Source organism: Gigantopelta aegis, chromosome 4, assembly GCF_016097555.1.
Source record: "Gigantopelta aegis isolate Gae_Host chromosome 4, Gae_host_genome, whole genome shotgun sequence".
Classification (NCBI taxonomy): Eukaryota; Metazoa; Mollusca; class Gastropoda; order Neomphalida; family Peltospiridae; genus Gigantopelta; species Gigantopelta aegis.
In genome coordinates this window covers 99,522,068-99,535,245 of record NC_054702.1, presented here as the reverse complement: position 1 = coordinate 99,535,245, position 13,178 = coordinate 99,522,068, and the positions used below count along the sequence as shown (strand labels likewise).

At 36.4% G+C, this 13,178-nt stretch overlaps 1 protein-coding gene across 1 annotated transcript; it reads right to left on the bottom strand.

The window, feature by feature from the left end:
- Positions 1-2,102: 2,102 nt before the first annotated feature.
- Positions 2,103-10,188, bottom strand: LOC121371561 (lysoplasmalogenase-like protein TMEM86A). The gene is made up of 2 exons (XM_041497554.1): positions 9,914-10,188; positions 2,103-3,499 (listed from the first exon to the last, which is right to left on the bottom strand). Exon 2 carries the CDS (start codon positions 3,490-3,492, stop codon positions 2,818-2,820), a length of 675 nt encoding a protein of 224 aa, XP_041353488.1. The 5' UTR covers positions 3,493-3,499; positions 9,914-10,188; the 3' UTR covers positions 2,103-2,817.
- Between the last annotated feature and the right edge of the window lie 2,990 nt (positions 10,189-13,178).

The window sequence follows — 13,178 nt, the reverse complement described above, 5'->3', positions numbered from 1 at the left end:
CTTGCATTTAATCCACCTAATATTTGATAATATTTGGTTGTGGAGTGCCATAAATTGCAAAAATGAAACAATACACATAAAACAAAACAACCTAGAAGCCCAATAATTTTTTTTTAATAATAATAAAACCCCCAACAACCTCACAAATTCGGTTTAAAAAAAATATTTATTACACTTTTTGTTCTTATCACATTATGACAAGGCACCTGTTCCTTTTAATTATCAACATCTGGTTTTTTCTTTGAGCGTCTTTATCCTGTTCACCGTCTGTAAAACTGATGTTAATCCATTATTGTTTGTACCCAACGTGCTCTCATATGCACCATCATTTTGTCATTTCTGTACGATTCTCTCACCAGCAGTCACTTATCAGAAATATATACCGGCCTGGGTGGCGCCATCGGTCTACAGGCTGGTAGGTACTGGGTTCGGATCCCAGTCGAGGCATGGGATTTTTAATCCAGATACCGACTCCAAACCCTGAGTGAGTGCTCCGCAAGGCTCAATGGGTAGGTGTAAACCACTTGCACCGACCAGTGATCCATAACTGGTTCAACAAAGGCCATGGTTTGTGCTAACCTGCCTGTGGGAAGCGCAAATAAAAGATCCCTTGCTGCCTGTCGTAAAAAGAGTAGCCTATGTGGCGACAGCGGGTTTCCTCTAAAAACAGTGTCAGAATGACCATATGTTTGACGTCCAATAGCCGATGATAAGATAAAAAAATCAATGTGCTCTAGTGGTGTTGTTAAATAAAACAAACTTTACTTTTTATCAGAAATATTGCTCTAGAACATCTGTTACTATATGAAAAATAACACATCAAGTTTGAAAACCAAGACTATGTACAAAGCCATGGTTTTCGGAAGAACAATCTACAACGTTAACAAATAATAATAAAAAATTTTTATAATAATAATTAAAAAACCTAACCAACAACAAACATTCCAAAACTAATAAAAATCCGAGGAAACCAATATTACTTGTATATGAAAATGTTTGTTTTAACACCACCACTAGAAAGTTGGTTTGTTTTAACACCACCACTAGAAAGTTTTTTTGTTTTAACACCACCACTAGAAAGTTTGTTTTGTTTTAACACCACCACTAGAAAGTTTGTTTTGTTTAACACTATCACTAGAAAGTTTTTGTTTTAACGCCACCACTAGAAAGTTTGTTTTGTTTTAACGCTACCACTAGAAAGTTTGTTTTGTTTAACACTATCACTAGAAAGTTTTTGTTTTAACGCCACCACTAGAAAGTTTGTTTTGTTTTAACGCCACCACTAGAAAGTTTGTTTTGTTTAACACTACCACTAGAAAGTTTGTTTTGTTTAACGCCACCACTAGAAAGTTTGTTTGTTTTAACACCACCACTACAAAGTTTGTTTTGTTTAACACTACCACTACAAAGTTTGTTTTGTTTAACGCCACCACTAGAAAGTTTGTTTTGTTTAACACCACCACTACAAAGTTTGTTTTGTTTAACGCCACCACTAGAAAGTTTGTTTTGTTTAACGCCACCACTAGAAAGTTTGTTTTGTTTAACACCACCACTAGAAAGTTTGTTTGTTTTAACACCACCACTAGAAAGTTTGTTTTGTTTAACACCACCACTAGAAAGTTTGTTTTGTTTAACACCACCACTAGAAAGTTTGTTTTGTTTTAACACCACCACTAGAAAGTTTGTTTTGTTTAACACCACCACTAGAAAGTTTGTTTGTTTTAACACCACCACTAGAAAGTTTGTTTTGTTTAACACCACCACTAGAAAGTTTGTTTTGTTTTAACACCACCACTAGAAAGTTTGTTTGTTTTAACACCACCACTAGAAAGTTTGTTTTGTTTAACACCACCACTAGAAAGTTTGTTTTGTTTTAACACCACCACTAGAAAGTTTGTTTGTTTTAACACCACCACTAGAAAGTTTGTTTTGTTTAACACCACCACTAGAAAGTTTGGAGCACATTGATTAATTAATCATCGGCTATTGGATGTCAAACATTGGGTAATTATGACAGCAAGGTATCTTTTATATGCACTTTACCACAGATAGAACAGCACATGCCACGGTCTTTGAACCGTTGTGGTGCACTGGTTGGAACGAGAAAACCCCAATTGGTTCGATGTTGCGACGCAAACACCTCAGGCGAGCGCTACATCCAGCTCTGATTTCACCCCATCCACCCCCACCCCACCCCCTCCGTGAATGGACATAAACTGTTCTTGTTATCAGTCCTCAAATTTGTATTGATAATCAACTATAATTGATTAAAGTCGTTTGAAGTTTGTTTTGTTTAACGACACCACTAGAACACATCTGTAATTATTGGATGTCAAACATTAAAATTTTGGTAACTGTGACACATAGTTTTCAGAGGAAGCCCACATTATTTCCATCAGCAGCAAGGGTCCTTTTATATGCACTTTCTCAAAGACAGGACAACACATACCACGACCTTTCATATACCAGGGCCCTGGTTGTGATGGGGAAAACCCTACAGCTACTGGATACATCGAGAGGATTCAATCGTTCGACCAAATCACCTCAAATGGTAGTAAGTAATTTGTACCAACAAATTAAAAAAAAAAAAAAAATTAATAATAATAACAATAACGTATTAGTGATTGTGTACATACTGACGACTGGTTTAAAGCAAGGGAATATTTTAGGGAGAGAACCAAGGGGAAAAAGCACATGGAGTCTACACAGAATGTGATAAAAATCATAAACCAATTGTTTAAAAAAAAAAAGATCCCTTGGTCCCCTCCATAGGATCCGCTCTTGTCGAGCGTCTTCAAATAGGTCTGGACATCGCTGTTATTGTACCGTGCTGAGCGCGAGGCAGCACTGAGCAGCATAGTACGTCACCATGACGAAGAACTCGCAGCACGGCAGTGACGTCATCACTCTGTTTGTCGTGATGACGAAATCCGACAATAGAAAGATGCACATTCCCAGCCGCGCATAGAAGGAAGACGTGGACTTTTCGTTCTCGTCGTGTGCCGAGGTCAGCCAGGCTATGTATCCCAGGAAAGAAAAATACACGACGCACATCACCTTGTCCACGCGTGTCTCTATGTCGCCCACAACGAACAAGAGGAATGATAGAATAACCAAGTTGTACATCAGCTTCGTTGAACTAGCTCCACCTTTGTATCTCGACAGGATCCCGATCAGATAGAACGCATGCGCGGCAGCAAACACCGCCACTCCGAGGTCGAACAGAGTCTCGTGCCAGACTATCAGAATGTCTCCAATACTGGACAGCAGGAGGCCAACGAAGAATGCCGAAGGGTAAGGACTTTCGTTCTTACCGCTGGCTAGATGTTTCGTGTACACATAGAACGCTAACGACCAAATAGGTAACACTTTGAGGATGGCGGAAGTCACGGTTTCTTCTGGATGCTCGGTCAGAGGTTGTGCGAACCAGAAGAAGAGGCCGGTAGTGACGTAAAACGGAAGTAACTTCAAATCTTTCAGATGACCTGCCATCTTGTATCTGTAGATATATAAATTGAAATCTTATATAATTTAATTTCAATATTTATGATTTAAACACTGGATTATCATAATGTACGTGTAACACGCTTAATAGTCTAGGGAGTTATGTTCATTTCTTGAAGGTTGCATTTAAAAAAAAAAACATTGCTCGTTAATAAAATTTTGGTCATATATTCCCATGACCTACCTGAACTAGAAATCCATTGGTAGAATTGTTTCTGACCACTATCATGTCAGCCATCTTGAAATTCAAAATGGCCGTAATTTTCATATACTTTCTTTATACATCTCCACTCCCATTTAACATATAAACATATTTTTGGGGTCTATTTAAACACATTATGTTAGTGAATTAATTTTTTTTAAAATTATTATTCATCTTACATGGCAACCATCTTGAAATTCAAAATGGACGTCATTCCATTATATTTTTTCTCTATTTTTACTCCCATTGAACACAGAAAAATAATTTTGGTGTCAGTTTACATCAGATGAGCTCAGATGATTATTTTGTAAAAAGGAAAATTGTTGTCTGATCTTGGCAGCCATCTTGAAATTCAAAATGGCTACCACTTCAATATATATTTTTTCAAATATCGCAACTCCCGGTTAACGTGGAAGCATAGTTTTTTGTCCATGTACATTTCTGTATTCCATGCATTGTATGCTTTTCATTTATATAGTCATTGAAACATGAAAACAATCTTGAAATTCAATATGGCCGCCATTTTAATACATTTGTCTTATATCTCAACTCATGGTTAATGGAGAAGCACAATTTTGTTGTCTAGATGTATATTTCAGTGGTAAATGAATTTAATTCTTTAGATTTATAGTCATCCAATTATGGCAAACATCTTAAACTTCAAAATGGTAGCCATATGGAAATTCAAAATGGCCACCAATGTAATCATTTGGTAAATACTTTTTTCCTAGCCTACAAACAAATGCAACTTTTGTGCTCATTAGTACATTTTTAGGTCAAATAATTATAATATTGCAATACTAATGACAAACTATAATGAAATAAACGAACATACCAACTGTAAATTGTAATTCATAATGGCATATTAGGCATTTACTTCATCAGTAATAGTATGCACATTGCAGTAGTCCTCATCGGTTTCACGCTTGCAACACTCTGTACATTGAAGGTTGTGTCGCTTACACTAAATTACAGTACATCTATCTGAACACTTACTGACACCACAATTGCATCTGATCAGTTCTACCACAGCTTCTGATGCAGCTTGCACCTCCAACAGCAGTCACAAATATACCAACCCCCTTGACCCAACCAAGTTTGCATGGGTTAAGAATGTCCAGATGTAGCATGGCATCTTGAGCTCAGAAATGTGCTTGGAGATGTGCTCTTTGGGTATGCTGTTTTTATATCCCAGAAGTAGATGGCAGTGTTTCCACACTTTGGTTTGGTGATAGTTTCTTGAACTTCTTTCATCTTAGAGTAGTTGTATCTGTTGTAGAAATGACCCTTGTGCTTGGTTCCATACAGTAAAATATTCACATTTTTCACTGACCGCTTTGAATGGTTCATCACCGATTCCAATCTGACTTTGGTGTTACTTATACGTGGAGCTTTCATGAATACCGTATATTGAATTCTTTTTGATGTCCACCATCACCAATTGTCCTGTTGTGTCATATTCAGTTACAACATGAACATCTTGTAATCCGAGTCTATCTGGATGCAATTCATTATACAATGTTGCAGGTTGATCTGGTTGTGATTTGCATATAATTATTTGTGTAAACTAATGGTGATAAAAACCCAACAGTCTGTATCTTTGATGTAACAATCCACCTCATTGCCTGGCCCGATTACTTCACGAGTATGAGGAATCATTAGCATGTCTGCTTCTTCTTGTGTACTGACACCTGTGGTAGGATGGTATTTCAGTACATATTTTGTTGTTTGTGACTGTAACTAGCGTTTTACATCAGTATATAAGTTTATATGCCATATGTATTATCAGATGATCATTTGTATATTTAATTGATGTCACTGATAGGAGTAGGCTTTCGCATGTGTCATTGTCACATCATGGCCTGCAATAGTTTTCGATATCGTAGCGCTCAGATAGCTTCGAAAATCTGTAGCCTGGTTAGTGGAAATATCTGATGTTATCTTTCATAAATATTATTGTGTAAAAAAAAAAAATCTTACACTCATGTAACCATCTAATAGTGAATCAAAGCATGCAGGAAATGCTTCTGTTCACTGACAACATATATGACAGATTAGAAGTGAATTTCTGCACCAGACACAGACTTGGTTCTTATCCTGAGAAGATCACACACACACACTGATCCCAATAATTATCGCCACAGACGTAAGTCGCAACCAGATCAACATGCAAGTAATTGATGATGAACTGGGTTCAGAAATAAAATCAACGTTACCAGGGTTGCATGTAGTAACTGGATGTGACACAAGAGGACACATTGATGGTATATACAAACAAATGTTATTGAATGTATTCGGGAAAGCTCCACTGGCTTATCTGAAGCTCTTAGGCAGCTTGGAATTACTGTGGAATCATACAAAGAGGTCAGTACTCCATGGTACTAAGCTCAAGGGTCATTTGTACAATTGATGCAGCTATTCTGAGTGAATAGAAGTTCAAGACACCATCACCAACCCAAAGTGTGGAAACACTGCCAAATATCTAATAACAGCATACCCAAGCAAATATCCTAGCTTAGGATTCCATGTTAAATCTAGAGATCTAGACCCATGGTTGGATCAAGGAGGAGGATATATTTGTAAATGTGGTTGAAAGTGCAAGCTGCACCAGAGGATGTGATGGAACTGATCAGATGCAACTGTGGTGTCAGTAAGTGTTCAGGTCGATGAATCTGTAAGGAATACAACCTGCAATGTACTGAACTCTACAAGTGGTGATGGTTGCTGCAATACACATGCCATTACACACGAAGTAGATGCTTAATCAGGGGTCACAATGGAAAATAATTAATTTTAGTCAATTTTCAGATACATGTATGTAGGATATTTCTTTAGAAATTATTAAAAAGTGGCTAATTTAAACAACATTCTATTAGCCAGATACTAAACGGATGAGCCCTGCTAATGTGTCATTGTAAATTACAGTTTACAATTGGTCTGTTCCTCCATTTCATTAGTTTAAAATCTAGAACATGAAAGTCATTAGTAATGCAATATTTCAATTATTTCACATAAAATGTATGTGGACTAGGAGGAAAAGTATTTGTCAAATGATAAAATTGGTGGCCATTTTTAAATCTCCATATGGCTGCCATTTTGAATTTTAACATTGTTCCATGATTGGAGGATGGTTATAAAAATGTAGTCATTGATCCTAAAAATATACAGACAAAAATAATTGTGCTTCTGCCTTAACCAGAAGTTACGATAAATGAAAAATACATTAAATGGTAGCCATTTTGAATTTCAAGATGGCTGCCACGATTGGATGACTATAAAAATGTCATCAATAAATTCATGGCTACATAAATGTACATATATAGACAAAAAATATTGTGTTTTTATGTTAACCGAGAGTTGAGATATATGGAAAAATATATTAAAATGGTGACCATTTTGAATTTCAGACTGGATGCTTAGGTCAGACAACAATTTTTGTTTTCACAACTTCATTCACTGGACTCATAAATGTAAACAGATACCTAAATTTTTGTTGTGGGTCAACTGTGAATAAGTATATATATACATGTATATTTAATTGGCAGCCATTTTGAATTTCAAGATGGCTGTCATGCCTAAACAAAATGTTATCAACGAGTTCATTGACCTCAAAAATATAAATAGACACAAGAATTGTGTTTCTGTGTTAACTGGGAGTCAAAATATATTTTAAATATTCCAAAATTATGGCCATTTTGAATTTCAAGATGGTCGCCATGATCAAATGACTGAAAAAAATACTACCAATGGATTTCTAATTCTGGATAGTCTTAAGAATAAAAAGAAATACATTTTACTGACTTGAGCCAAAAAAATAAGCAAATTTACATAACTGCCTGGACTATAATGCTAGCCATCCACTGCTAATAATTTGCTGGTCGAATCGTTCAAATTATGCTTGCAAAGATCCTGTTGTTTTGGGTTATACGTTTTGGAAATAAGCCTTGACATTTTAACCACTTTGCAAATTAGATAATGTAAATATCAGCTAATTTGGCAGCCACATTAAAAAAAAGTTAATGAATAATATGGAGAATGCACTCCAAAGTGTGCATGCTTCACTATAGAACCTCCAACCAGGACCCGAACGCCCGTGATATTTATAAGTGCTCCTAGAAGGAATTTTATTTAATAGCTCGATCGGTTGCTAGTCGATTCGTACCATGTTCATATCTAGCCCGAGTACTCTGACTGTAAGAGAGCTAGACGGACATTTGAACATAAATACGCTCTCATTACAGTCAGAGACCAACCTATGTATATTTTTGGCAATTCCTGACTACCAAACGGTAGGCAAAGATTCCCGCTCTAATACCACAACAATCCTATGTTTGACGTCAAATACCTTTACATCGATTATTTTCGAGTTAACTGATATAAAAAAATCCACATATTAATCACTAATACACATACTACAGAAAGAAACCCGACAGCACCCACATTCAGCTACGCTTCGTGACACTCCGTCGCAACAATTACACAGCTCATTTGCGGGGAAATACAGGATGTGCGGGAAAATACAGAATTTGCCGGGGTGTATGAAATGTCATGTGACTTGCTCGACTGGTTGTACAAAAATACAAATTGCGGATGAGACCGACGAAATTTTCTTCAACACGCCTCACTGATTAAATTTGTTAAAAGACTTGAATTCATTTTGAATGGGAATACAACAATTCGGTAAATTTTGGCCAAAAAATTTCCTCGATTGTAGTTTTCCGTTATTAAAATCTAATGCATTGCGTAATCAGTTACCGCGTTAAAACTTGGGCTAATTATCACGAACATATAATAACTCGACATGTTTTTTTACAGGTTCTACAAGTTAGTACAACACGACAAATATTTTTGTTCGGCTGCGGGTGTTCAATTTTGTTTTCCCGATACGATTACAACATAATCATAAACGTTTAAAACACGCAAGATAATAAGGCGCTAAGAGTTGTCTCCCTTTGCGAAACACGGGGCTCGAAATTATTTCAGGGTAAAACCACTAGGAATCCCTGTTGACACTCTTAATACCCAAATAGCTAACAAAAAAGCTGTAAATACCTTGCATAGTAACTAAGTTATTTGTTTACAAAAAAATCCAATATATTTTGAGGAATTTGATGTTATGTTATTATTAAATTCAAACTCAAAATGTGTGTGTACCTTATTTAAAAGTGTGACTGTTAGTGTAATTTTAGTTTAAATCTAAAAAGTAATAAATTTGTTGCCCCTCAGGAAATACATATTTTGGAGGGGCGTACAATCCCGTACACCTGTCAAAAAAAACAACAACACGTAACTAATAATATCAAGAAATGTATTTATTTCTTGTATTTATAAACTTTTTGCTCTGGTATATTGTTCAATTGTAATAGTTGTTGTTGTTGTGGGTTTTGTTGTTGTTGTTGGGTTGTTTTTTTGGGGGGGTTGTGTGTGGGGGGTCTTGGGTTGTTGTGTTTGTTTTTTGTTTGTTTTGTTTTGTTTTGTTTTGTTTTGGGGGGTACTGTTAACACAAGGAAAAGTGTCAGAATTTTAAAAAGTAATAAATTTGATTCAGTTTATGCTGCTTTTTTTTTTTTTCTTTGCTTTTTTTTTTTTTTTTTTTTGCTTTTTTTTACAGAATTCATAGAAAGGTTATTTATATAACAACAAATGACGATTCCTACCCCAACACAGGTTTTTTAAACATGATATTTGTTAATACAATTAATTGCATGGCACCCATCAGGACTTTGCTAGTATAACTACTACTAGTCTAGTATGAAATTACTATGGTACGAAATGACTTTTTACAATGGTACAAAATGACCATGGTACGAAATTACTTTGGTACGAAATTACTTTTTACAATGGTACAAAATGAATCAGAAATATTATTAGTAGTAAATCGGCATACCCCCGAACCCCACTAGAAACTCGGGCTCTTTGGGACCTCGATCTCAGTCCAATAGCCGATGTAATTTTCGTGCTGGGGTGTCGTTAAACATCTATTCTATTCTATTCTATTCTATTCGATCCCAGTCAGCCCCCACCACCACCCTAATGTCTACTTGCTTCCACCGTGCCTGTCCTCCCTTACAAAAATATGAGTCGATCCTAAACACTGACCAGACAGACCAGACGTCTTATAATAGAAACAATCGGCAATAACAATAATTACGGCCATGCATACATTATGATTATGTAAACAGACGGAAACTGTTTGACCTTACTTACATTGCTTAGTGACTTAGTCCACCTTCAAACACTGTTGTCGGCTTCTCAGGTGCTCACTTTCCACGAAAAAACTACTTCTAGCATTAATTTAATACCAGCACGATGTCCTGTTTTGTTTTCGGGTACTGACGCTTATCTGTAAAATCCGAGTGGTCGGGCTAAGCCTAGTTTATTGGTACGATACCAAGCGATTTCGAAATGCCGTACGTCGTTATTTGGTGTTTCCTTTATCAGGCCTCAGTACGTGTACTGACCTGTATTGTTAATCGTTTTGTATTAGGTAACCGTACATAATACTGGCAACGTCTGTTATATATTATGTCATTGAACCATCAGGGTGGATTCAGGGCCTGTTAAAGGTGGTATGCCCATGTTTGTTTTGTTTTCACCGTAATATCACCTCTTGGACCCCCCCCCCCCCCCCCTCTCTTCATTTATCAGCGAGTCCCAACCTGTTAAGTCCTGTTAGGATTGTATGTATGTATGTATGTATGTATGTATGTATGTATGTATGTATGTATGTATGTATGTATGTATGTATGTATGTATGTATGTATGCCCACAAATGACTGTCAGGTCAGATGTCGGGAATTAACGTGCTTATATCAATTTAATGTTCAAGCACGCTCGTTGCGAGCACGATTTCTGACTAGGGCCAGAAACTGTGCTCACAACGAGAGGGGTGGGGAGAGTGTTAGTAAAAATAAATTAAAAAATTAAAAACTTTTATACATTTGATTAGATAAAAATACTAATTAATGGTTAAATAAACTTTATTTACAAGGAAGTTAAAAAGTGTTTATACAAAGGGTTAAAAAGGGTTTCTACAAATGATTAGGTAAAAAGTAGAATATTGACAATAAAATATGTCTGGTTAATCAGGTATTTATGTCGGAGGAGAGTAGACGGGAAGGTCTGCCCCATTTTAATTCATTTCCCTAGGCCGTCCCGTCCACCACCATAATGGAAATGTTAAGAATTGGAAAGTGGAGATTGATGAATGATATCTCCATATTAACCATAACATGAACCCGCATAAAACTATGTGATTGGTGCTGTGACTTAATTTAAGTCAAAAGAGCTATCACCTAACTTTTAACATCCATTTAAAACAATGAGAAGGATAAAAAAAAAAGTAAATAATAAAATAACAATAAAACAATAATAATAAGAAAATAAAATAAGAAAAAAAAAAAAACATTATTTTTATTTTTTATTTATATAAACATGTCATAGTAGTAGATTAAAAGGTGTTAATGTAAGTAGAAAGGGAAAAGGTGGATTATATGATTATATTTTACTGTCCAGTCGTATAAAAGTAAAGTAAAATTGTGGGCAATATTAATGTTAAACCCCCTCTGGAATCTCAATAAGGATACCAATCCATACGAGATGTAGTTCCAATAGGGGTCACATAATTATTAAAAGACCAAAAATAATTTTGTTTTTATTAATCACATATGGTTAAGAACAAAAGTCAAAAAGTTAAAACGTATAAGCATTACTAATATACAGCGTATTACTCCTGCCAGAGAAATTAGACGCAGTGTAACCCTTGATAAATTAAACGTATAAAACACAGCATAAAACATAGAACATAACACACACACACACACACACACACACACACACACATATACAGCATATATACATATACAATTATAAAGAAGGGGGAGAAAAAACAACCAAAAAACAACAACAAACAAACAAACAAAAAACCCAAAACAAAACCCCGGACAAACGAACAAAAAATCCACATTTAAAAAAAAAAGTAAAAAAAAGTGGAGCCAAGACAAAAGACTAGGATTTAGGTTGATATATACAAGGGCGTCAGATATTAAGTTCTATATTTGAGGGGGATATTTACAGTGTATGTAATGTCTAGGGGTATATGAATGAAGGAAGGAATGTTTAACGACACCCCATTAGGGCTATATGAATTATGAATACTGCAGTGGTCCTTTCCAGAAGCGGTTATTCCTAGTTCTGGGTAACAATCTATCACCGAGAAAGACATTTAGACACACTGCCCAACTTACTAAAGTACAATCGCCAGTGGCGGCAAAAAGGGGAGGGTAGGCTAGCCAGGAGCGGATCCTGGATTTGGTAAAAGTGGAGGGAGGGAGTCGCGATACTTCAAAAGAGGCAAGCCCAAGCCCGCTGAGAGTAAATACGCGGGGGGGGGGGGGGGGGGGGTCATGGATATGGACCCCGGAAGTCCTCAAAAGAAAAATGGTCATGGGCCCCTCTCAAAACAGTCCAGTGATTAACACTGTATAAGATGAGGAGAGAGGTGAGGGGAAAACAAAAAAAAACTAAAGAAAAAACCCACCCACACACATGGGGGTGATGGGTGGTGTGGTGGTGGTGGTGATGGTGGTGATAGAAGAGGGGCCTCGACAGGCGAGGTAAGGGGACCAATGCGAACAGTTAATTTTCAATATACATAGTTTAGATTTTAATCCCTGTATCTGAAACATATTTTAATAAGGCTTTAAAAATAATATGACTGTTAACTTTATCAGGATTTAAAAGATTAATAGGATTAAAAGATATATTTATATTGGAAAACGTTTTCTCTAAAGCCTCACGGTGTTCTCGATAAAGGTCTCATTTGAATAAATAGTGACCAACATTTTCAACAACATGGCATTTATCACATTTATCACATTTAGTTAATCCCAACATATGCCTAGTGTCCTTTAGACCCAACGATTGTCCCACTCTAAGTGTAGTTAAAGTACCAGTATTTTTAACATTATTTAATATAGGACCAATTGTATGAACTTCAGGTTCAAGGGCATAAGGATTGTAAGACAGGCCCATTGATATACATGTATAAAGTAAAGGCGGGAAGATGAGATTAGAGGTGTCGTGGCCCCCAACCGTCCCTTCTGACTACGTCGATTAATGTTTATGGGAAACAATTATGATCGAATATAGACGACCTGAAGAAGCGTTTAAGCTAAGTCTCCCGATGGATGGATTAAACAAGTTATAGTGTTATCGTGCGAGGATGGGATCGATGAGGGGGTGGGGGGGGGGGGGGGGGGGTATGCGGGCGGTCGAGTTTACCCCAGTTTCGGTTATTGTGACGTAGCCTGATCCACGTGGGTTATTTAATCAGTATAATAAATAGGGGTTGTATTAATTTATTATTGGATTACCTACCCCCAATAAAAGTGATTAGTGTGTGCTAAAGCAAGGCTTTTGGACTGGTGTGCATATTCAACGATACATAATGCACATTATTGCTTAATATCAA